Raw genomic sequence first — 23,705 nt, 5'->3', positions numbered from 1 at the left:
TGTATGAAATGTGCTATACAAATAAACTTGCCTTTTTATGAGTTCTTAATAACTTTGAATATTTTAATCTGTTTAAGCTGTATTAACATTTAATTACTCAACAAATTAACGGTTTAAATACTAATTTGTTTTAATACTATTTTAAAAGGCTAACTGTCATTCCCAAACAGATTTTTTTTTCTTTTTTCTTGGGGGTTTTCATTTATTGTGGACTCGTCACTTTCATTTTAACTGAAAGTTGTGCAAGTTTTAAATTCCATCTGTGAGATGGGTATTGTTTTCAAAATGCAACTATTTTCTACTGTTATTTTGTTAGGCTACAGGCCAGTTTATTTACTTAACATCAGTTGAGAAATATTAATGTTGTAATGACCTTAATATTAAAGGTTTCAAGGCAAATGTATGTAATGTTTGATCATGCCTGATTTATTTTATCCCATGTGAAATAAAGTTCTTTTTGTACCAGAATCCTTCCAAACATGTTCTCCTGTCTTCACTTTTTTGGTATAATTGATAATGCACAACTGAGATTAAATGTTAAGTTACTTCACGCTTAGGAATTTGTGTATATATCCATCTATACCTTTGTGATTGTGTTCCATATTCTGAAAATGTAATTTTGATAACCAATGTAAATCAAATGCAAAATACACAAACCAGTAGCAAGAGTCATCTTTGAAAGTGGACATAGAACTTAAGAGTTTATTGAAGAAAGATTTCTCAATTTTTCCAAAGGTTGTAGAAAATTAGTAAGAGGATCCAGCATAAAACTGCAGTATAACTTAAAATCATGGATGATATTTTGTACATATTCTGATAGGTCAACATTACAGATACTTTTAGCATCATCTGAACATGGTGTTCTATTATTGATGCAGATGTGATTGTCTTTCGTCACAATAAATTCACATCCTTGGACAACTTTGAAGGGTTGTAGGCCAGTCATACATTTTGTGAGGTTACTTCTCATCCGGCCAGATGTTGATTCTCTGTTGAGTTTCCTTTGGTATGATCACATGACCAACATACTCCTAAACCACCCCTGTAAACACAGATAAAACACAGGTGATGTAGTCTCCCTCCAAGTTTAAGTCATAGCCAGTCACTGGAACAGAGCATATGTTATCAGAGAACATTAGAGTTGACCAACTTCTGCTTATGATTTAATGTTACATTTTAAACTAAAACTAAGTATGCAGTTCAAATGAGTACTATTCAAGTGTTAATAGATACATTGTGCATTATTGACCTTCATGTCCTTATGGCAGAATTGCATTTACAAGTTGTATACAGCTAAACCTGAATAGGAACAAAACATAAAAATGTAAAAATATTGATTAATTTGATTATTTGGTGATACAATCAATTAAAAAACATATTAAGCCTGGCTTCCAGAGAATAAATATGCAACTGCTTTTGCATTCCTGACATAGGACAGACCCTCTGTCATTTCTTAGATATCAATACTGCCGCTGCCTAAAACATACATATAACAATGCATGCAATGGATTTGTATTCATCATATTGTAAAAGAAGAGGAGACTTTAAATCTACCCCCTTAGAACACTTTCTGTTCAGTTAAGTTTAATGTATTGCTGTAATAATTACATACCATGTCTTCTGTAGTTTTGTGGCTACACCAGCATCAAAATCTTACTCTAGTAACAAGATACACCCTTTGAAATCAATTGTACATAAAAATATATATGTTTAATTGTTTTAATAGCATGTCTTTTGCCATGCAATTATAAAAGAGAAAGAAAGAAAGAAAGAAAGAAAGAAAGAAAGAAAGAAAGAAAGAAAGAAAGAAAGAAATGGATTAGGCCAAATGCATTCAGGTCTTTTTTTTTCTTCCGGAAAGGTGTGCCTTCAGTGGCTTCTATGCCTTATAATATAGCTAGTACAGTAACTACTATTGCTATTTTTTTATTTCAGATATTTACGATTAAGTTGAACAAGGAGCGTTATGAGTTAGATATTTTGTGTGTACTTTTCAAATATCCCGGGGCATAATTTTTCCTTTTATTTAACTATGCAAAATAATCCGATTGGGAGTCATTTACCATTTTTAAGATTTCCATGTACTTTGTAGATGATCCCTAAATAGCCTAGGCAATAGCTCATCACTGATCAGAGTATGTGAGTGGAGCGGAGTGGGAGCGGAGCGTGGAGTGGAGCGGTGTGATTTTGACAGGAGCGAGGAGCGGATTTTTTAAAAGTCGGAGCGTTGTGTTTTTCGCTCGCTCCAAGAGCGCTCCACCACCGCTCCATCACGAGTACAATTCATGCCAACGGCCCGTAATATAACTGCATATTTAGCAAGTATTCACGTTAAACATATTTAACTATAGCTTGATACAGATGGATCTCTCAAATCAGAACGTTACAATGACGACAATAGCCGAGCGTGAAGTTAAAGGTTAGTTCTCAAGGAGTTTGTCTGTTCTTTTACTGAATATTTTCGGGTCAAAGCATGATTCAAACAGTTACAGCACATTCACACGCAATCGCTTTCGCAATGCATTCAAACAAATGTAATCTTACAGTGTTACTTCATCTGTATCTGATTTTGAATGAGCAGAAATCTGTAAGAAATGCCTTGATCTGTAGATAAAATAAAAATGTACTGTTATTTTCATCACAAACAAAATTTGCACAGCAGAATACAGTAATTATATTAATGCTGTTATTTTATTTTTTATTTTAATATAGGCTACATTATGAACATAACATTTCAAACATACTGAAATACTTTAGCCACGGAGCGAAGGCGGAGCGGTGTTTCTGGTATCACTGAGCGCGGAGTGGAGCGGGAGCAGGAAATTGTGAACCCGGAGCGGAGCTGGAGCGGAGTGATTATTAAATGCTCTGAGCGCGGAGGGGAAATTGTTGCCGCTCCACTCTGCTCACATACTCTGTCACTGATATAGCGTTAATGCGTTGCGACAAATCGAGGCAGATTTAAAAAACTGAACTGCAATCTGTGTTCAGTTGTACGTTCTGCTACTTTCCAAATAAGACCGTTTTTATACAGTTATACGCTACCATTAATAATCTATTAATTTTTTTGCCGGCTGAATATCTGTCTAACATCGAATGTCCAACGTCAAACCAACTTTATATCGGTCTGAGTTTGAGTTTTCACACAGTACTGAGTGTTTAATATCTGTTTTGACTCATTTAAACGAAAGGAGGTAGACAGTTAACATTTGTAATAAGTGAACTGATTATTAATTGTTCTGTTTATGGGAAACAGGTTCAGTTGAGAGTCATTTGGGTACAAACGTAATGCTGCATTCCAGGAAACCCGTGTTTTTCCAACCTTCTTACCGTGAAAGTACACCAGAACGACAGTCAAACCAGTAACTTCTAGTGACGGGTCATTCTTAAACGATTCATTAATTTAGAACGAATCTTTAATGTGATTTGGGAAGAACGAGTCGTCTCGGGGAGTGATTCGTTCATTCGCGCATGCGCAAAATACACAGACCCTAAGCGTTACCAGAGAATGTATTATATGGGCGTAGACAGGCTCTGGCGTTACCAATGCAGTCTGAGCCTGAAAGATAATTGATTAGTCAATAATTATTATTAATGGCAAGGTACCAAAGATAAAATTACAGAGAATGTCAATATTGCATACAAAGAGGTGACATTACATGCAAAGCACCATTTACAGACGTATGTGAACATAATAACTACACAAATAAATAATACTAAACGAAAGCTTTAACAATATAAATAAAAATAAATAAGTAAAGATTTTTTGGTTTTGGAAATTGGAAACCCACTGATATAACCCACTGATATAAACCCACTGATATATATATATATATATATATAAGGATTCTAATGAGTGAATTTAATAACTTCTAGTGATGAAAATAATAACTGCACCTGTTTGTAAAGAAGCTTGTAAATTAATTGATCTATCAAATGCTGTTGTCACGTGACAAAAGACAAAATACTGGTCAGTTAAAGAGTAATTTCTGTTTCCCAGTGAGAACCAATTGAGTGATTCATTGTATTTGAGGTAACTGACATTTAACTAATAATTCAATTATTTGTGGTGTCTGTGAAGGAAATCAATTCATGGGTTATAACTTTGAATATTAAATACTGATATTAAATTCTAAGAGTAGATTTTAAACACTTTATGGTTAGTTTTTGACTCTTAAACTCCTCCTTGTCAGGTGACTCATGAAAGTGAAACTATTACAGCGGGTCTGTTTTATCGTATGAGGAAGTAAACTACATTAAGAGAGAAAAACACAGTGAGTATCACGATTTAACAATCATCTTTGATAGCCAAATCAATCCTGACTGGTTTAAAGTGAAGTACAAAAAAAGCAGTGTCAGATATTTGTTTAAATGACATTAGGAGATAAAACACAGAGTCTGTAAATCGTCAGATTAAACTTTTACTTTCATTTTAACACAGTGTTTGTCTGAATTTGTTATGCTCTTTGTTTATAATTTGATTATGTGTAAATGTGAAGAATACACTTTTTCAAGTCAGTACTGATGTCTGACTACTGAGATTGATTAATCTCTGATTCATAACTGACTCTGTGATCAACATCTGGATCTGCTTTTAGATGAAACCATGGCCTCCAGAATGAATCTCTCTGAAGAACATGACACACAGATAAAGACAGTCAAGAGGTGAGAAAACCTGAAATGTTTCACATTTGTAATGTTTAGAAACAATAAATGCACACTACAATATCATTTTCACTTAAAGTCAGATTAAGAGGCGTGAATCAGATTTATCTGAACACATGGATGTGTCTGTGAGGAAAAACCCAGCGATGGATGTTTCAGATCTCTGCAGAGAGGAAGACTCTTCTGTTGAGTCCAGGTGAGATATTATGAGTGTCATATTTACTGTAGATGTGGTGTGTTATGGATATTGTCACCAGCTGTCTCTGTTGCTGCTGGATGTTTTTTGTGACAATGTGTGTATTTGTGTATTTTATTCTATAATATATGAATGAAAAGAGCACATGGGGCAGATTCCTTTTATTCATAGAAAATAATATAATATTTTAAACCTCAAGTAACAACAGACTCCTCAAGTGAAATATGAACATTAAAGGGATATTGAAACAGTGAATGTGTTTCTGTCAGAGCAGAGTGAGATTTTCAGAAACAGTTTGTATTTCTGTTATATTTCAGTCTGTGTCAGAATGAATCTCCTGAACCCAGCTGTGTGTCCATCAAGAGTGACCGGTCAATGGGTCGTTATATTGACTTCAGTTTGGGAGACTCATCTGCTGATCTGAGGTGCTGTTTAGTTTACAGTATGAGAAATATATATGATATTTATGGTCCCACTTTATATTAGGTGGCATTAACTGCTATGTACTTACATAAAAATAAGTACAATGTACTTATTGTGTTCATATTGTATTGTAAAACACTTTTGCTGCTATTGAGGTGGGATAGGGGTAAGGTTAGGGAGAGGGTTGGAGGTATGAGTAAGTTTAAGGGTGGGTTAAGGTGTAAAGTATGGGTCAACAGTGTAATTCTAAATGTAATTACAGAAATTAAATACATATGTAATTACATGTAGGTTTTTTTTATAAATATAAGTACAATGTAAAAACATGTATGTACACAATAAGTACATTGTACTAAATTATTAATTAAAATGTAAGTACATAGTAGTTAAGGCCACTTAATATAAAGTGGGTCCATATTTATTATGTCTGAATTTATGAATTTATGATCATTAATTTACTGGTGCATATAAAATACATGAATACATATGTACAAAAATATTATTTTTTAAACTACAGTCAAAAACATAAAGGACCAGAATCACAAACAGCAAAGAAGAACTTAGACTCAGTTTTTAAGGTTGGTTTTGTGTCTGTCTGTGTGTGTGTGTGTCCATCCAACACAATGACCCTCTGGGTAAAAGTACTAAATGTTAAATTCTATCTGTAATATTCATATTTTATTTCCTACACACTCGTAAGATAAGTTATAGGCCACTATGATCCTTTGGTTCACCTTCTCTGTGACTGAATACAGGTTTATTGTTTGAATATTTACTATGATTTCAGGAGCTTGAGCACAAAATAATCTCTGAGTTAAAAGGTTTTAAGAGACTACTGAGTCCAGATTACCCAGAATGCTCTGAAAGAGACCGTTATGATGATGAGGGTCATAACAGAGTCAGAGAGGGTCTTCTGAAGATCACACTGCTCATCCTGAGGAAGATGAACCAGACAGACCTCGCTGACACACTACAGACCAGTAAGAGCTCTGGATCAGCAGATTATAGTCTGTGTTTTTATTATCAACCTTCTGTCTTCAGTCACCAATGTTCCTGAATGTCACGACACAATCTAATATCTAACATATCAAACCTAAAAATACATTTCTAAAAGATTGCTCTGCCAATAACAACAATTATTTCCTTTGCTCAGAACTGATGTCTGTGTATCAACAAAAACTCAGATCCAGACTACAGGATAAATATCAGAGACTCAGTGAAGGACTGTCCAATCATGGAAACTCAACACCTCTGAATGAGATCTACACAGAGCTCTACATTACAGAGGGAGGCAGTGGAGAGGTCAATAATGAACATGAGGTGAGACAGATTGAGACAGTGTCCAGGAGACCAGAGACACAGGAGACACCAATCAACTGCAATGACATATTTAAACCCTCACCTGGACAAGACAAACCCATCAGAACCGTGCTGACTAAAGGAGTCGCTGGAATTGGAAAAACAGTCTCTGTGCAGAAGTTCATTCTGGACTGGACCGAAGGAAAAGCCAATCAGGATGTTCATTTCATATTTCCACTTCCTTTCAGGGAGCTGAACTTGATACACAAACATCTTAGTCTTGTGGATCTTCTATACCACCTTCACACAGAAACCAAAGAATTAAAGTCAGCAGATTATGAGGACTACAATGTCATGTTCATATTTGATGGTCTGGATGAGTGTCGACTGCGTCTAGATTTCCAAAACAATCAGAGCTTGTCTGATGTGACAGAATCAGCTTCAGTGGATGTGCTGCTGACCAACCTAATCAAGGGAAACCTACTTCCTTCTGCTCTCCTCTGGATCACCTCTCGACCAGCAGCAGCCAATCAGATCCCTCCTGAGTGTGTCGACCAGGTCACAGAGGTACGAGGATTCAACGACCCTCAGAAGGAGGAATATTTCAGGAAGAGAATAAATGATTCGAGTCTGGCTGATAGAATTATCACACACATCCGATCATCGAGAAGTCTGTTCATCATGTGTCACATCCCAGTCTTCTGCTGGATTTCAGCCGCTGTTCTGGAGAGGATGATGGGAAAAGCAGAGAGTGCAGAGATCCCCAAGACTCTCACACAGATGTTCACACACTTCCTGATCTTTCAGACCAAACTGAAGACACAGAAGTATGATGGGAAATATGAAATCGATCCTGATCAGGCTAGAAAGACTATTCTGTCTCTAGGAAAACTGGCTTTTGAACAGCTGGAAAAAGGGAACCTGATCTTCTACGAGGAGGACCTGAAAGAGAGCGGCATTGATGTCAGAGAAGTGTCCGTGTACTCAGGAGTTTGTACCCAGATCTTCAGAGAGGAGTTTGGACTGCAGCTGGGGAAGGTGTTCAGCTTTGTTCATCTGAGTATTCAGGAGTTTCTTGCTGCTTTATTCAAGCTGCTGTCCTTTTCTGAACAAAACACAGGACCGAAGAATGTGTTCAGGTCATCAATGAGCAGTTTACTGAAGAGAGAAGTGGACAAGGCCTTACAGAGTGAGAACGGACACTGGGATCTTTTCCTCCGGTTCCTTCTCGGTCTCTCACTAGAGTCTAATCAGACTCTCTTACAAAGCCTCCTGAGAAAGACAGTAAGCAGCTCTGATATCAATCAGGAAACAGCTGCATACATCAAACAGAAGATCAAGAAGAATCCCTCTCCAGAGAAATCCATCAATCTGTTCCACTGTCTGAATGAACTGAATGATCGTTCACTAGAGCAGGAAGTACAAACATACCTGAGCAGAAGAAGTGACCATTGTCTCTCTGGAGTCTATCTGTCTGCTGCTCAGTGGTCGGCTCTGGTGTTTGTGCTGTTGAACTCAGAAGAAGAGCTGGATGAATTTAATCTGAGTAAATATGATCGATCAGAAGAATGTCTTCTGAGGCTGCTGCCAGTGATCAAAGCATCTAGAAAGATTGAGTGAGTGTTTTACAGTGTCTTTGTTTCACTGACTTTATTTTAAACAGTAGGTCTGTGTTTCTCTGCACTGTTTCTGTATATTTTGAGCTCTTTCTAATTTGACACACTCAGCTAACATCACAGATCGCTCTACTAATGATCTGATGAGTTGAATCAAGTGTGTTTGATAAGAGAGATTCATCCAAACTGTGCAAAGTTGAGGTTCCTTCAGGAACAGGGTTGTGACTCTGATTTTATAAACACTGGATTGAGATCATCATCAATCACTTAAAAGTTGCATTCAGGTTTGTTGCAATAAATGAAAATAATTCAATTTCAATCTAATAATAAGTATAATCCAGTTCAATTAAATCATTAGACAAAATGTTTCATTCATTCCCCTATTTACACCACTGCTTTTACTTCACTACATTTCATAAAACATATCGTTACTCATAATATATCACATGTTCTGAGACGCAGAAGCGGTGTCTGATTCAAGAATGAACTGATTCTTTTCAATGAACCTTTTAAATCGGTTCGCAAATCGCACCAAACGATTCATTCAGGAGGCGCCAGTGCGATCACTGCAATGTTTTTCCAATTCATAATTTAGTCAGATACCTATGCTGATTAATCAAACAAGCAAGACATAATTCATCACTGTAAAGCCTTGGCAAAACAACAATAATGATAATAATAATAAAGAAAGAAATAATCAAAAGAAAATAATATAGTAAACTTTATATATTTTTATATGTTTTATATTTGTACGTTTTAGTGCCCTGGTCCGCTGCTGCTCTTTTTTGTTTCAATGGCAAACACTTTAGCGATTCACTGTTGATTGTCAACAAATGTTTTGTCATGCAATTGATAGTTTTTTCTTGAAATTGAAAGTGATCAAGATGTTACAATGTTAACAATGTTACAAGAAAGAAGACTCCCCAGTTTAGCTCTAAGTATTAGGATTCCCGGCGTTCGCAACATTGACCAGCTGCAATCAAAGACTTTGCGCACCAAAATGCTCTGAGAGCGCAAATGATTCAGTAGAGTTTTTGCTTGTTTGTGGTTGTCAGTTAATAAAAAGAATAAATAAGATAATAGCAAAAGTTGTTTAATTTATAGTTGTTTTTTAACAGTTACAAGTCTTATGTAAGACATTGTTTGAACTAAAACATGTTGGCCATTAGCCTACATAAAATGCATCAATGCAATGATAATTCACCACATTCATGACTGATAAATCAGTTAGCAATGGAAATGGGCTCATTAGTATAGTTGCAGCAGGTGCACAATATCTTTTCATACATGACATCACTTCCGGTCGGAGGGGCCCCATCTCGTTCTTTACAGGGGGCCTTTAAGATGTGCGGGACGCCACTACTATAACCTACTAGGAGAGAAATAAAATGCAGAAATTATTTAAATGTAAAACATACAAAAAGACGCTATGATTGGTTGGTCTTAGTCGTTTTCTGCTGCTTGTTTTGAATACTGCGTGTGGACAGAGAAATTATTTAAATGCAAAACATACAAAAAGACGCTATTATTGGTTGAAGTCTTCATCTTTTACTGCTGCTTGTTTTGAATACTGCGCGTGGACAGAGGCATCACTAGATAATTGTGTAGTTTAGAGAGACAAATCATACAAGTGTACTTTGAGGTCAAAATGCGTAGCCGCTACGCAAAATGCGTACAGGTTGGCAGGTCTGCATCTGTGTTTTTCAGCAATGACATTGGACACATGAGTCAAGCTCTAATAACTCATTTTTAATCTTCTGTATATTCTCTGCAGTCTCTTCGGCTGTCGTATTTCACAGAAAGGCTGTGCTGCTCTGATTTCAGCTCTGAGATCAAACCCCTCACACCTGACAGAACTGAATCTGAGCTGTAATAATCCAGGAGACTCAGGAGTGAAGCTGCTCTCTGCTCTACTGGAGGATCCTCACTGTAAACTGAAGAAACTACGGTGAGTCTCTTCACATCTCAGTAACTATAAGGCTTGGATTAAAAAGTAAAATCCCAGATGTGTTTTCTGAAGAAGTGGTTTTGTTTGCTGCCCTCTCAGTCTCAGTTCAGACACTTTAAACTCTCAAGCATCTTTCTGGACATTAAAAAAAAAGAATCTGAAGAAAGAATCTAAAGAAATCTGAGCGTTAAGAGACATGGCTAATTTTCCTAAATTTGTTACCTGAACACACAAAAAATTTACTAAATTCAACAAAGTGCAAAGTACAAAGTAAATCATAAAGATTTGCATACGCAGGGTAGGAGTTGTGGAAGTGTACATAAAACTGTAAGCGTAAATTAAATTTGCATGCGCAATATAAGCTTTGTGAAGGTGTAAATCGTGTTTCAAGCATAAGAAAAAATGATTTGCAGCATTTTACTGTCACTCATAAGTGTAATTCTTGAGTCTAGACTTATGGTACACAACTTTTAAAGTATCATGTTTTAATTAATTTGTTACATTTGTATTTTTAATGTAGCCTATTACATTACATTTACATGTAATACGTTAAAAGTACCATTCTGGCAGCGAGAACAATCCGGAACTAAATGAAGATGAATGTTTTGGCATATGATATGTTTATTTAACCAATCAGATAAGAGTAAATGGAGAGTCAGCAGAGCCTCATGTGATTGGTTACAAGAAGGTGGTGGACCCGCCCTCTCCTTCACGCTTGCAAATTTCAGTCAGTGAGAGAATCGTGCCAAAATTGTAAGTGCAGAGAAAAGAAAGACGGAGCTGTACATATCGGTTTACTTCGGGAACTTTTTGCCCCACATGCACAGCATGTCATTTAGACATTTGCAACAGTACATTTTTTCACACACACAGACTGGTTCTACGCAGTTCATCTGTTTTGCAGTTTTTTAAAGTGTTATCGTTTGCAAATCACTGTTCACATGCTTGCAGTACTTTTGACCGTATTTTTGCAAAAACAACAAGCCAAAAGTGTAAGCGCAGAAAAATGGAAGTCAGAAGCATGCAGATCATATTTATTTTGCTTTAGCATGAAGCTGCAGTTTCACAATACTTGAATTACACTTATGAGTGACAGTAAAATGTTGCAAATAATTTTTTCTTACACTTGAAACGCAATTTACACCTTCACAAAGCTTATCTTGCGCATGCAAATTTAATTTACGCTTACAGTTGTATGTACACTTCCACAAGTCCTACCCTCCGTATGCAAATCTTTATGACATAATTTTAACTCCATAGTAATAAATGTCTGCAATTCCAAAGCACTCCCAAAAACTGGCCCTGTATTAGAGTGTGTGGACCACCTGCTGCAGAATAGAAATAAAATACACGTGTAACATCTCTAAGTTAAGAGAGACACTGCAAGGCTTAATGCACTGATCCAGTCTTTTGACTGTATCTGGATTTTTTTTATTTTATTTTTTTTTGGTCCCATGTGTTTATTACACTTAAGAAGTCGTATATAAAATTATTAATATAATTCAGGTGAAGTGGCTGTTTGACTTGAACACAATCATGTGCCATAAAGCTGTCATTAATGACTCCAGCACAAAAGTTGACTGAATTAATACAATAATGGTAGTTTTCATAAGTTATTTTATCTACAGGTAGTTAGAGCTGAAATACTGAGGTGAAAAATAGTGTGGCAAGAAAACATTTATTTTATTAAATTTATGTGGTAAGCAGTTCAAAGCAAGTTTCAGTGCTGCGGAATGTTTCTGTGTGCGCAATCTCACCTCTTACCTTTCTGCCTCAAAATAAGCTAATTAGTCTAGATGGAAATACGGGTCCACGCGCACCCCCTGGCTTTTTTTTATGCCACCTGATTTTTTAAAATCCTTAAAGTGTCTATTTTCATAATCTGCCAGGTGCCAAGCTGAAATAATGTCCCAAAGGGTTCTTTTTTAACCCTTTGCTGCACCCGACCAGAACCCGAAAAATCTAAAAGTGATATAGAAAGTGGCATAACATTAGAAGTAAACAACATACAGAGACAAATGAACACATTTTCCCATACAATTATGACCCCAGGAATTTAATGGAATGGTTATTTTTGACATTTGACAACATATTGACCTTATTTCTGGACAAAAATAGCAAAAAATGGCCAAAGATGTGTAGAGGATCAACTATTTTTTCGTTTTCTCAAGTGCATAGGGTGATTTTTTTTCCAAAACATTATTTCTTTATCATTCAAGTGTCTATTATAAGATTAAGTTGGGTACCAAGCTGAAATAATGTCCCAAAGGGTTCTTTTTTAACCCTTTGCTGCACCCGACTGGAACCCGAAAAATCTAAACGTGAAATAGAAAGTGACATATCATTAGAAGTAAACAACATACGGAGACAAATGAACACATTTTCCCATACAATTCTGACCCCAGGAATTTAATGGAATGGTTATTTTTGACATTTGACAACATATTGACCTTATTTCTGGACAAAAATAGCAAAAAATGGCCAAAGATGTGTAGAGGATCAACTATTTTTTCGTTTTCTCAAGCGCATAGGGTGATTTTCCACAACATATTATTTCTTTATCATTCAAGTGTCTATTTTAAGATTAAATTGGGTACCAAGCTGAAATAATCTCCAAAATGCTTGATTTTTAACCCTTTGCACCAAACCCGAAAAAATCTAAATATGATATAAAGTGGCATTACTTTTGATGTAAACAACTCACAGAGACAAATGGCCACATTTTTCAATACAATTCTGACCCCAGAAATTGTTATTTGTCATGTTTTATAACATATTGACCATCTGTGGACAAAAATAGCAAAAAAAGTTCATTTGACAGCGTTTTTATTATGCTTAAAAGCCTGAAATAGGGTTTATTTGAACCTGAAGATATTTAAAATAGTTTTACTTTTGAAGTTAACAAAACAAAGTAAATTAGCTTAAATAAATAAATAAAAAACTACAAAAAAAATCCAAAATGGTCCAAAAAGTTGACTGAGCATAAACTGCAAGTTTTTGAATTTTGGGCTTTGCAGTTGGTGGTCGTCGGTTCATACCTGCAGATTGCCATCTCCCACTGCTCTCGCTTTTGGAAAAATTTCAGTAAGTATTTGAAACTATAATTAAGATATACCTTTGTAGTCATAACTTAAAGTGATTTTTCAACAGTTTTTACTATAATCACAGGCTATCGGAAATCGAATCTGTATTCGTGACTAGCAGTGTTGGTAGCTTAGTTGGGTGGGGGATATGAGATATGAGACTCTGTGAAGACGTCAGTTCAACATACCACATGAGGGATATTTGTGAACAGATTCCATTGAAATTAGAGGACTTGTCTTTGGATACAATTGGCTATCACCAATATTGCTATAAAAGCTTTACAGGGAAAATAAATTGTTTACAAGTGTCAAAGGCTTCTACATCTGGTGAATCATTATCATTGAAAAGGGACTCTCTGCGCCATGTCAAATCACGGTCAGTTCAATCTGAAGGAGCTCCAAGAAGGTGTTCCTTCTTGTTTCCCAATCAGTGCATTTTCTTTGACAAAGCAAAATCCAAGTTCAAGGGCAAGACTGAAGAGCTTACAAAGTTTCAAAGTTGGAAACACAAGGAACCAGGCTGGAAAGTTATTACACCTAGGGCACAGGAATTAAAGAAGAGGCTCTTTATCGCAAGGTGCAGGGCAAGGACCTTTTTGCAATGGAAGCTAAGTATTATCCATCATGCAGAAACAACTTCAACACAGAGTACCAAACCCATGAGCGTGGAAGGGAGAGAGTAGAAAAGGCAGCAGACAACACTGACAGCCTGTAGGCCCAGAAGATAGCAGCACATAAGTCATATTGTGTGGTAAAGGATTACTTTCTTAGGAATGTGATTGAATGCAAAGAGGTTGTCCAGCTAAGATCCATGTGCAACTTGTACATGAAGACATTGGAAAATCAAGGTTTTCCTAATCCTGAATACCGCAGTGAGAAATTGGCAAGACGGTTACAGGGAGACAAAGACATCTCTCATGAACTCACATTCTCCAAGGTGCAACAACATGAGTGTATTAAGTTGAACCTCATATACAGCTCAGCATTAATGTAGATGAAGCAGTTGGATGTGCATACAAACTTGGAACAGCTGACCAACTTCAAGAATTATCTAATCAACCAATCACAAGGCAGTTGCTTCAGTGTATTTATGGGTGTGGTCCTGGTCAAGACAATCTCCTGAACTCCAAACTGAATGTCAGATTTTCACAGGCAACCATTTCTAGGGTTTACAAAGAATGGTGTGAAAAGGGAAAAACATCCAGTATGTGGCAGTCCTGTGGGTGAAAATGCCTTGTTGATGCTAGAGGTCAGAGGAAAATGGGCCAACTGATTCAAGCTGATAGAAGAGCAACTTTGACTGAAATAACCACTCGTTACAACCGAGGTATGCAGCAAAGCATTTGTGGAGCCACAACATGCACAACCTTGAGCTGGATGGGCTACAACAGCAGAAGACCCCACCACTCATCTCCACTACAAATAGGAAAAAGAGGCTACAATTTGCATGAGCTCACCAAAATTGGACAGTTGAAGACTGGAAAAATGTTGCCTGGTCTGATGAGTCTCGATTTCTGTTGAGACATTCAGATGGTAGAGTCAGAATTTGGCGTAAACAGAATGAGAACATGGATCCATCATGCTTTGTTACCACTGTGCAGGCTGGTGCTGGTGGTGTAATGGTGTGGGGGATGTTTTCTTGGCACACTTTAGGTCCCTTAGTGCCAATTGGGCATCGTTTAAATGCTACGACCTACCTGAGCATTGTTTCTGACCATGTCCATCCCTTAATGACCACCATGTACCCATCCTCTGATGGCTACTTCCAGCAGGATAATGCACCATGTCACAAAGCTTGAATCATTTCAAACTGGTTTCTTGAACATGACAATGAGTTCACTGTACTAAAATGGCCCCCACAGTCACCAGATCTCAACCCAATCTTTGGGATGTGGTGGAATGGGAGCTTCGTGCCCTGGATGTGCATCCCACAAATCTCCATCAACTGCAAGATGCTATCCTATCAATACGGGCCAACATCTCTAAAGAATGCTTTCAGCACCTCTAATTTCAATGGAACCTGTTCACAAATATCCCTCATGTGGTATGGTGGACTGACGTCTTTACAGAGTCTCATATTTCATATACTGTGTAGATATGATAGCTTCTCGCTTGCCCTCCCCACCTGCATTTGTTGAGTGTTGTAAAATTACCATACTCAGAAAGAGTTGAGACTTGTAAAATATGTGTTAGGGAACAAATCCTCTTTGGAGGCACTTCAGCTGTGTTACAATGTTTAATTTTCCCCTTGGTAAGTATGTGTGAAGTATTGAGCCTGAAAAAAAAAAAAAAAACTTTAGCTACTAGATACCAACTAAGCTGCCAACACTGCTATTCAAGAATACAGATTTGATTTCCGAAAGCCTGTGATTATAGTAAGAACTGTTGAAAAATCACTAAGTTATGACAAAGGTATATCTTAATTATAGTTTCAAATACTTACTGAAATTTTTCCAAAAGAGAGAGCAGTGGGAGATGGCAATCTGCAGGTATGAACCGACGACCACCAACTGCAAAGCCCAAAATTCAAAAACTTGCAGTTTATGCTCAGTCAACTTTTTGGACCATTTTGGATTTTTTCTGTAGTTTTTTTAATTTATTTATTTAAGCTAATTTGCTTTGTTTTGTTAACTTCAAAAGTAAAACTATTTTAAATATCTTCAGGTTCAGGATAGGTGAAGTAAAAGGTTCAAATAAACCCTATTTCAGGCTGTTAAGTATAATTAAAACGCTGTCAAATGAACTTTTTTGCTATTTTTGTCCAGAAATAAGGTCAATATGTTGTCAAAAATAACCATTCCATTAAATACCTGGGGTCAAAATTGTATGGGAAAATGTGTTCATTTGTCTCCGTATGTTGTTTACTTCTAATGTTATGCCACTTTCTATTTCACTTTTAGATTTTTTGGGTTCCGGTCGGGTGCAGCAAAGGGTTAAAAAAGAACCCTTTGGGACATTATTTCAGCTTGGCACCTGGCAGATTATGAAAATAGACACTTTAAGGATTTTAAAAAATCAGGTGGCATAAAAAAAGCCGGGGGGTGCGCGTGGACCTTTTTTTTTTATCTAAACTAAATGTTTTGTGCCAGTGTTTACAAGCAATACCTGCTTCTTAACTTTAAGAAAAGTTATTTTAATGGGCAAACGTGTTGCCCTCACACTGTGGTGGCTTGTATTTCCAATGGGAATCAGATTTATGAATTTAGACGCAAGTCAGATGTCCAGATATCTTATATGTATATCATTTAAAACCACATTTGTAAGTGGCTCATGACGGATGCGAAAAAATCTGATCTTGGTTGGATTTTTGTGTTTAAATATGTGCAACAATATCTGTAAAGAAAAGGAATAAATAAAATATTATCAAGGAAAAAATAAAAATTGTTTGTGCCAGTGTAAACCCAGCCAGAGAAACAATTATTAAAGATCTGTTGAGTAACTTCTGGATCTATGTTGATTTCATCAAGATTTCTGCCTGTAAAATCTGCCAAGTGTCCTTTCTCAAGGTCCAGGAGAATATTGCTCATTTTGTCCAGTAGAAGTGTAAATGACCAAACTGAAGTTGTGTAGCTCCGACAGCTCCAGAGCAGTTCTCCACGGCTGTCATATCTTCATCACCCGCACATCAAGACTATAATAAGGATATTACAAATATTACTTAGAAACCATTATTTATAGAGCAGATCTCTACAACACTAAACCGTACATTGTGGCTGCATCAGAAACTGCATTCTTCTACTGTATTTTACAGGAACTGAAGTGTATTTTACAGGAAGTGAAGTGGGAAAGAGGGAGCGGGAGGATCAGGAAAGGTTCACGAGCCTGATAGCACTATATGTACAAGTACAGAATCTTTAGGTAGTAGTAATTGTCGAAGTCTTAAAGAATCTGCATCTCACATCTGTAAACATGACAAAAGTAGTCAAACATTTCTCTAAAGCCAGTCACTTGCTCCGCAGTTGTGTGTTATTTCTTCTTCAGGAATAATGTCCCTCTCTGCCAAAGGCAGGTTTTCGTGGTCCACAGTCTTCTTCATGAAGCAGCTTTTGGTGAAAGTGATCATTTTAAAAGGGTTTAAACTACAACTGATGATGACCAATGAATCACCAGGACAAGTCTTCCTTTATGATTACTGTAGTGTAGATATATTGTTAAAAGTCAAATAAAAGTAGATATAAAATACAATACAAGTCATTTATAAATACTGCTTTCACAAATAAAAATGTGTAACTGCTAAAAAGTTTAAGAGCTTAGGATAACTTAAAAACAAAATGTATGATTACTTTTGAGGTACGTGTCTCTTCCCCGAGAGCAGTCTGCATCACCGGTGCTCGATTCAGTGTCTCCCAGGGAATCACAAACCTCACTCCGGACTCTTAATCACATGCCACGCTGTCAGGATTCCACCATCAACACCGTCCTCATCATCACTCCCTCCTCCCACTCGCTCGTTATCCCTTGAATATTAATCATCATCACCTGCATCTCTTCATCCTCATCACCGTCATCTGCTATCCTTCATTACTGCTCACCTTTATATTCCCACTCTCACCCTTCAGTCTTCGTCTGATCTCGTCATCTCATGGCATACAGACTCTATTTCTACACTCACCTGATAATCCGCAACCCGTCAGTCATCTCCCAAAGATCGGCCAGTCTTCCTCTGTCTTCAGACCTCCTTCTGTGATCCCTCACCCACTTCCTGTGATCAGAGACTCTTCAGTTAAGTCGACATTGGTTCTTATCATCCTGTTTGCTCTCAAATTCTCCATCTGGTTCGGAGCATTCTGTTATTAAAGCTATTAGACTTACCACCTTGTCTGCCTCCTGTCTCATCCGTGACACATGCGGTGACTGAGAATTAGCACGTTAGCATAATATTTTCCCCTCATGTAACGTTAAACACATTAAATTCTGGGCCGACAGTTTAAGTTTATCAGGGTTTTTGCCATATTTTTTGGTAAAAAACAAAACTAATTAAACACAAACCTATCCTAATAACATTAAATAACTACATTTCAGATATTTAATGAAGGATTAAACTGGAACGTCTTTTGATTAGTGAATTATCAAAATAATGTGAACGAAAATCTCTAATTACCTGTACCGATTGATGACTCCGTCAATAAACCCTAGGTGAGTAGCAGTGCGCAAACCTTGAAGCAGTGCGTGCTGGTTAGAAATTTTGTCTGACTTGAGACGGCACCGATGCCACATGACTGGCACGTGTGTCATCAAAGTATCGCAAGAGTGTTTCGAGAGCAGCCGGCTGACTCCGCCGCCACAGTTTCTCCAGAACGACTGCAGGAGCTGATGACGACACAGCTGCTTCACGATTGGCCAGATTCAGCACATTACAACAAGATCACGTGTGTTTCGGGTTAGACAAACCTTTTCAGTTCCAATAATGCCAACAAATCTGTGTTTTTAGAAAGGTCAAAGCATTTCTTCTATTGTAGTCGCAATGTTATATTGAGTCCCGTTTATCATACAACACTGATAAAAGCATATATACCCCCACTTTATTAGTATTTAAATAGTTTATATGATTAAGTTGAAGTTTATTGTTGAAAAGTTGGCGCTGTATTAAGCAGTATATAAAGTGTTTGTTTCTCATGGAAATGTTTCCGAAACGTCTATGTTTATAACAAATATTGCATTTAATTCACGTCATCTGTGATAAAGAATGCAGTGTCACTAATGGGAGCAGAAAGTGTCAGGCTTGACGTGTCTCTTTTAATCTCCGCCCCTGACTCCTCTCGGCTGCTCTCGTTGATCACCGTCTGCAGCTGTGCTTCAAGTTGAATGCACCCATTGATTGACGGTGATTAACGTTGGTGTGGCTCGCGCAGGAGCAGTAGGTAAAGGCCCAATCCCAATTCTACCTCTTAGCCCTTCCCATTTCCCCTAACACTGCGTTTCGTGCGTTCACGTGAAGGGGTAGGGGTGTCTCGATTCTCTTCTGGCTGGAGGGGTAGGAGTAGGGGAAGGGCCAGATAGCCCTTCAAACGAAGATTTTTCAGGACCACACTTCAAACGAAGGGGTATGAATTATTTCGGCAACATGGCTGCCTGACCGAATAAAAAGACTACTATGTAATAAAAACAAACAAACACACAATAAATGATTACTCTGTCTCCTACTTTGTCTTTTCCTTACAGATTTGTCTGTAAGCATATCTTGGCATCTTTGAATCTCACCCAACACAAATGTTTTTTTTTTCTTATTTTTTTTAGTTCTACACTTCAAACTTATGATACAATATAAAACTTAAGAGGTTAAGTTCATAATTCAATTCAATAGTTTAGAGATGTCAGCCATTGAGTAGTAGAGTCATATAGTGGCTAATGATATTTTTGATATTTTTATATTTTTATACCCTCATATAACCAGATGTCACCAAACCCACCAAAATGGTAATTGTTGGCTCTCTGAGCTTACTGGAATGATTTGTTTTTACTGAAGTATAAGAAATATTAAATGTTACATAAAATAAGCATATTTTATATAAAATATTGTACTTTTAGAGCTAAATAAATAATAATAAAAATAATAATAATAAATGCACAAAAAATCACAAAAATAAAATAAAATAAATAAAAATAATGACATTTTTGACGCTGTAAAAAAATAAAAAAGCACTGTAGTGTTTTTCTTTAAAATCACAGCTGCAGTGATTGCTAGAATCTAGAAGTGCTTCTATCATTACTGCACACCAATGTTAGAGTACAATCAGGATAAAGACATGAGTGGCAGGAAGACTGGAATATTTTAATCTGTTCGAAGAGTATTTATATAAGAGGGAACAACATTCATAAATTCTACTTTCTATAATTCAGTGTGAGGAAAAAAAGAAAAGTGATGTCTATTTTCCAAATGCACCTGCCCGCTCAACCTCCCCACAATCATAAATACCAGAGTAATATGTCATAGTTTTATGGTAATGTTACTCTTAATATTTTAACATTATTGCATGTATAGTACTACAAAAGGTTTGAAGAATGAAAATGATAAACTAGTTCAGTATCGTAAATCATGTGAGTAGAGTGCATTCTATTAGTTTCTTATCTTGTGCTGGCAAGTTAAAATCTCTATAGCAGTGATCCTGGTGTGTAGATAAAGTAGAGCTCATACAAACACACACACAAACACACTCTCACACTAAAACTTAAACACAGTCTCAGAGATCATTCATGTTCTTCACTCTCTGCAGGCTGATTAACTGCAGTATTGGAGAAGAAGGCTGTGCTGCACTAATTTCAGCTCTGAGATCAAACTCCTCACACCTGACAGAACTGGATCTTAGCTTTAATGAACCTGGAGACTCAGGAGTGAAGCTGCTCTCTGCTCTACTGGAGGATCCACACTATAAACTGGAGAAACTCTGGTGAGTGTTATTATATTATTGAACACAACAAACAGTGTGAATACTGCCAAACAAAAACACTTAATGTTAAAGGGATAGTTCACCCAAAAATGAAAATTATGTCATCACTTTACTTTTCTTCAAGGCATTTCAAAACATTATGACTTTATTTGTGGAAAATAAAAGAAGATATTTTGGCCATAGCTTCACATATAAAGTACTGTATATGTATATAGCTGTATGTAGAATTACAGTGTAATGAACATTATCCTGTACATTAATAGTAAAATACTGGCAGCACATTTGCCTGTAGTTTACTGTAATTGTACAGTTATTTAACCACTTTACAGTGTTACTGTAATACACAAAATTAAACATACAGATAAATAATTACAAAAATGACAGAATGACCTTTCTCCAATCCATGAATAACAGATTTACATGTACTCAATAGCATCAAGTCTTGAACATTTTAAAATGTTTAAAGAGGAACATCGTTCATAAATGCTCCTGAACTCATCATGACTAGATCACTGACTTAACAAATTGTGCTGAAGTGACTAACAAACTATACTTTTTGTTCTGAACAAGCGTTAGATGATCGATTTAAAGATATAAGTTAAACTTGCTCCTCTGACTTAGTTCAGACCGGAGAGCTTGTAAAAGTGAGATCCATGACCTCCGGTAGCCGTGAAACTCAAATGTGACAACAGGTCCCTGATAAATTAATAATTAAAAGTTTTCACCTTATGCTTCAATGTAGAAGTAAGCTATGGTTGAGACTTCTAGTTCATTAGGTATTATAGTGAAATGATGAGAAGAATTACAAAGTGCAGTAAACTATAAAACTGTTTGCACTACAAACCAAAGTGTTCATAATTAAGATAATACATTAAAATAATATGGTAAGACACAACAATTTGTAATATCAAGAAAAAAGTGGAAGGAAACGAGACCAGAAGCAAGACCCATACACTTTACAAATGGATAGGACGTCCAGAATAATCAAATTTTAACCAATATTTGTGATTAGTTACTAATTAGAAACACATTCTAAATTAAATGATCACTTGAAAATTAGAGTCAGATTAAACACAGAGCTACAATAAAGTTTAAACTCGATCCAAATTAAGTGAACTCTAAAGAAGTGCAAGTAAAATATATGTAATAGTTATACTATAATGTTACTCTTATTTTTAGCATTATCACCTATATACTATTATAAACTAGTTCAGCAACACAAACATAAATCATGTGGGTAGAGTGCATTTAAATTAATGTTTTAGCTGCTGGCAATTAGAAAAATATATAGAAAAAATATATTTTTTCTATAGAAAAAGTAGTGCTCAGACACAAACACAGACACAAGCACAGTCTCACCCTTAAACTTAAACAAAGTCTCAGACATCATTCATGTTCTTCACTCTCTGCAGGCTGTGTGAGTGCAGTATTGGAGAGGAAGGCTGTGCTGCTCTGATTTCAGCTCTGAGATCAAACTCCTCACAGCTGACAGAACTGGATCTGAGATATAATAAACCAGGAGACTTAGGAGTGAAGCTGCACTCTGCTCTACTGGAGGATCCACACTGTAAACTGAAGAAACTACAGTGCGTTATTGAGTCAATACTTTCATTTATCATCTTGTATTAAAGCAGATCTTAATGTATTTTATCTTTCTCTTTATTGTACAGTATTTGACAGTGGAAACTCCACAAGCTCCAAACAACACGTCATGAACAAGACTGTCACCTGGAGCTCGCGCTGTGATTGGTCCTTCGCATTGTCAGTCTTAGAGTACCAAAACAGGACAATGCCATCGTGTCTCATGCTTCCTGTACACTTCTGTACCACAAAATATCCGAATTTCGGATGAAATGTTAAACCGAGGTCCTGACTCTGTGTGGTCATTAAAAATCCCATGGCACTTCTCCTAAAGAGTAGGGGTGTAACCCCGGTGTCCTGGCCAAATTGCCCCCTTGACATGGAGGGGCAGAGCGTTCCATAGTTTAGGTCCAACCACAGAAAATGCCCTGTCCCCCCGAGTGTTAAGTCTTGACTTAGGGACTGCAAGCTGTAGCTGGCCCACTGACCTCTGTCCATGCTGGCGTATAAATTTGGATGAGGTCCGAGATATATTTTGGGGCCAGTCCATTCACAGCTTTAAAAACAAACATTAAAATCTTAAAATCAATCCTAAAGCGAACAGGAAGCCAGTGCAATGAGGCAAGAATTGGAGTTATAGGAGCGGGCTTTTTGGTTCCTGTTAAAAGACGTGCTGCAGAATTTTGGACTAACTGTAAGCATGAAAGTGCGTTTTGATTTATACCAATATAAATTGCATTACAGTAGTCTAAGTGAGAAGAAATAATGGCATGTGTAACTTGTTCAAAACTGTTAACCCTTTGGAGTCTAAGGGTATTTTTGGGGCCTGGAGAAGTTTTGTCATGCCCTGATATTTGTGCTTTTTTCAGTTTCTTATAAATATCTAAATGGGTAAAGTCTAATATCACTGTAATCAGCACAAACTGGGCTATAATAATATGTGAAATGCATGCATGTACATGATTGTATTTTTGAGAAAAAAAAATGTTATGCATGGTTAGTGAAAAACTAAAAATGTTAAATCACTTGAATAAGACCATAAAACACATACATAACATTGGTTCCCGGGACTGTTGAGAACTGGAGCTTGTAGCCTAGAATTTTTCTTTCTAAATTATGTGAAAATCATCTTGTTTACTCACTCACAGAAAACAATATATTGATTTAAATTTTCTAAGACACTTTTTGTTGGTAAAAGTCATATGTGAGTAGGCGTCAACTATCATGAATATCATTGTGATTTACACCTGAGAAGACAAAGGCCTGCATAATGAGCTGCATAATGAGCCTCTCATTCAGCTGTGTCACTGTGAGTGAGGAGTTACAAGAAAGAATGTGAGAACAAAATAAAAGTATATAATTTTATGTTTGTAGTTTATTAAGAATATATTTAATTATCCCACAACATAATTTAATATCCACTTGGTGGAGCAGTTAAACAGTTTATTAGAAACAATCAAAGCTGACTTTCAAACAAATTGTTTGGCATCATTACTCCAGTCACAC

At 36.6% G+C, this 23,705-nt stretch overlaps 1 protein-coding gene across 3 annotated transcripts; it reads left to right on the top strand.

Moving 5' to 3' along the window:
• Window positions 1-4,083: 4,083 nt before the first annotated feature.
• Window positions 4,084-22,610, top strand: LOC113100007 (NACHT, LRR and PYD domains-containing protein 3-like). 3 transcript variants are annotated; one of them, XM_026264880.1, is made up of 11 exons: window positions 4,084-4,274; window positions 4,599-4,665; window positions 4,745-4,861; window positions 5,179-5,286; window positions 5,802-5,862; window positions 6,072-6,264; window positions 6,438-8,199; window positions 9,974-10,147; window positions 20,445-20,618; window positions 22,031-22,204; window positions 22,289-22,608. In XM_026264880.1, the coding sequence occupies exons 2-11, from the start codon at window positions 4,607-4,609 to the stop codon at window positions 22,293-22,295; spliced, it is 2,829 nt and encodes a 942-aa protein (XP_026120665.1). In that variant the 5' UTR covers window positions 4,084-4,274; window positions 4,599-4,606; the 3' UTR covers window positions 22,296-22,608. The 3 variants fall into 3 exon arrangements, 2 of the variants coding, with proteins under 2 accessions (XP_026120665.1, XP_026120666.1); XM_026264881.1 differs by lacking the exon at window positions 4,745-4,861 and having other exon boundaries at window positions 22,289-22,610; XR_003289543.1 differs by lacking the exons at window positions 22,031-22,204; window positions 22,289-22,608 and having other exon boundaries at window positions 4,085-4,274; window positions 10,024-10,147; window positions 20,445-20,552.
• The last annotated feature ends 1,095 nt before the right edge of the window (window positions 22,611-23,705 follow it).

Source organism: Carassius auratus, unplaced genomic scaffold (genome assembly GCF_003368295.1).
Source record: "Carassius auratus strain Wakin unplaced genomic scaffold, ASM336829v1 scaf_tig00217103, whole genome shotgun sequence".
Lineage (NCBI taxonomy): Eukaryota > Metazoa > Chordata > Actinopteri > Cypriniformes > Cyprinidae > Carassius > Carassius auratus.
Note: the sequence above shows the minus strand (reverse complement) of the source record. Positions and strands in the feature narration are given on the sequence as shown.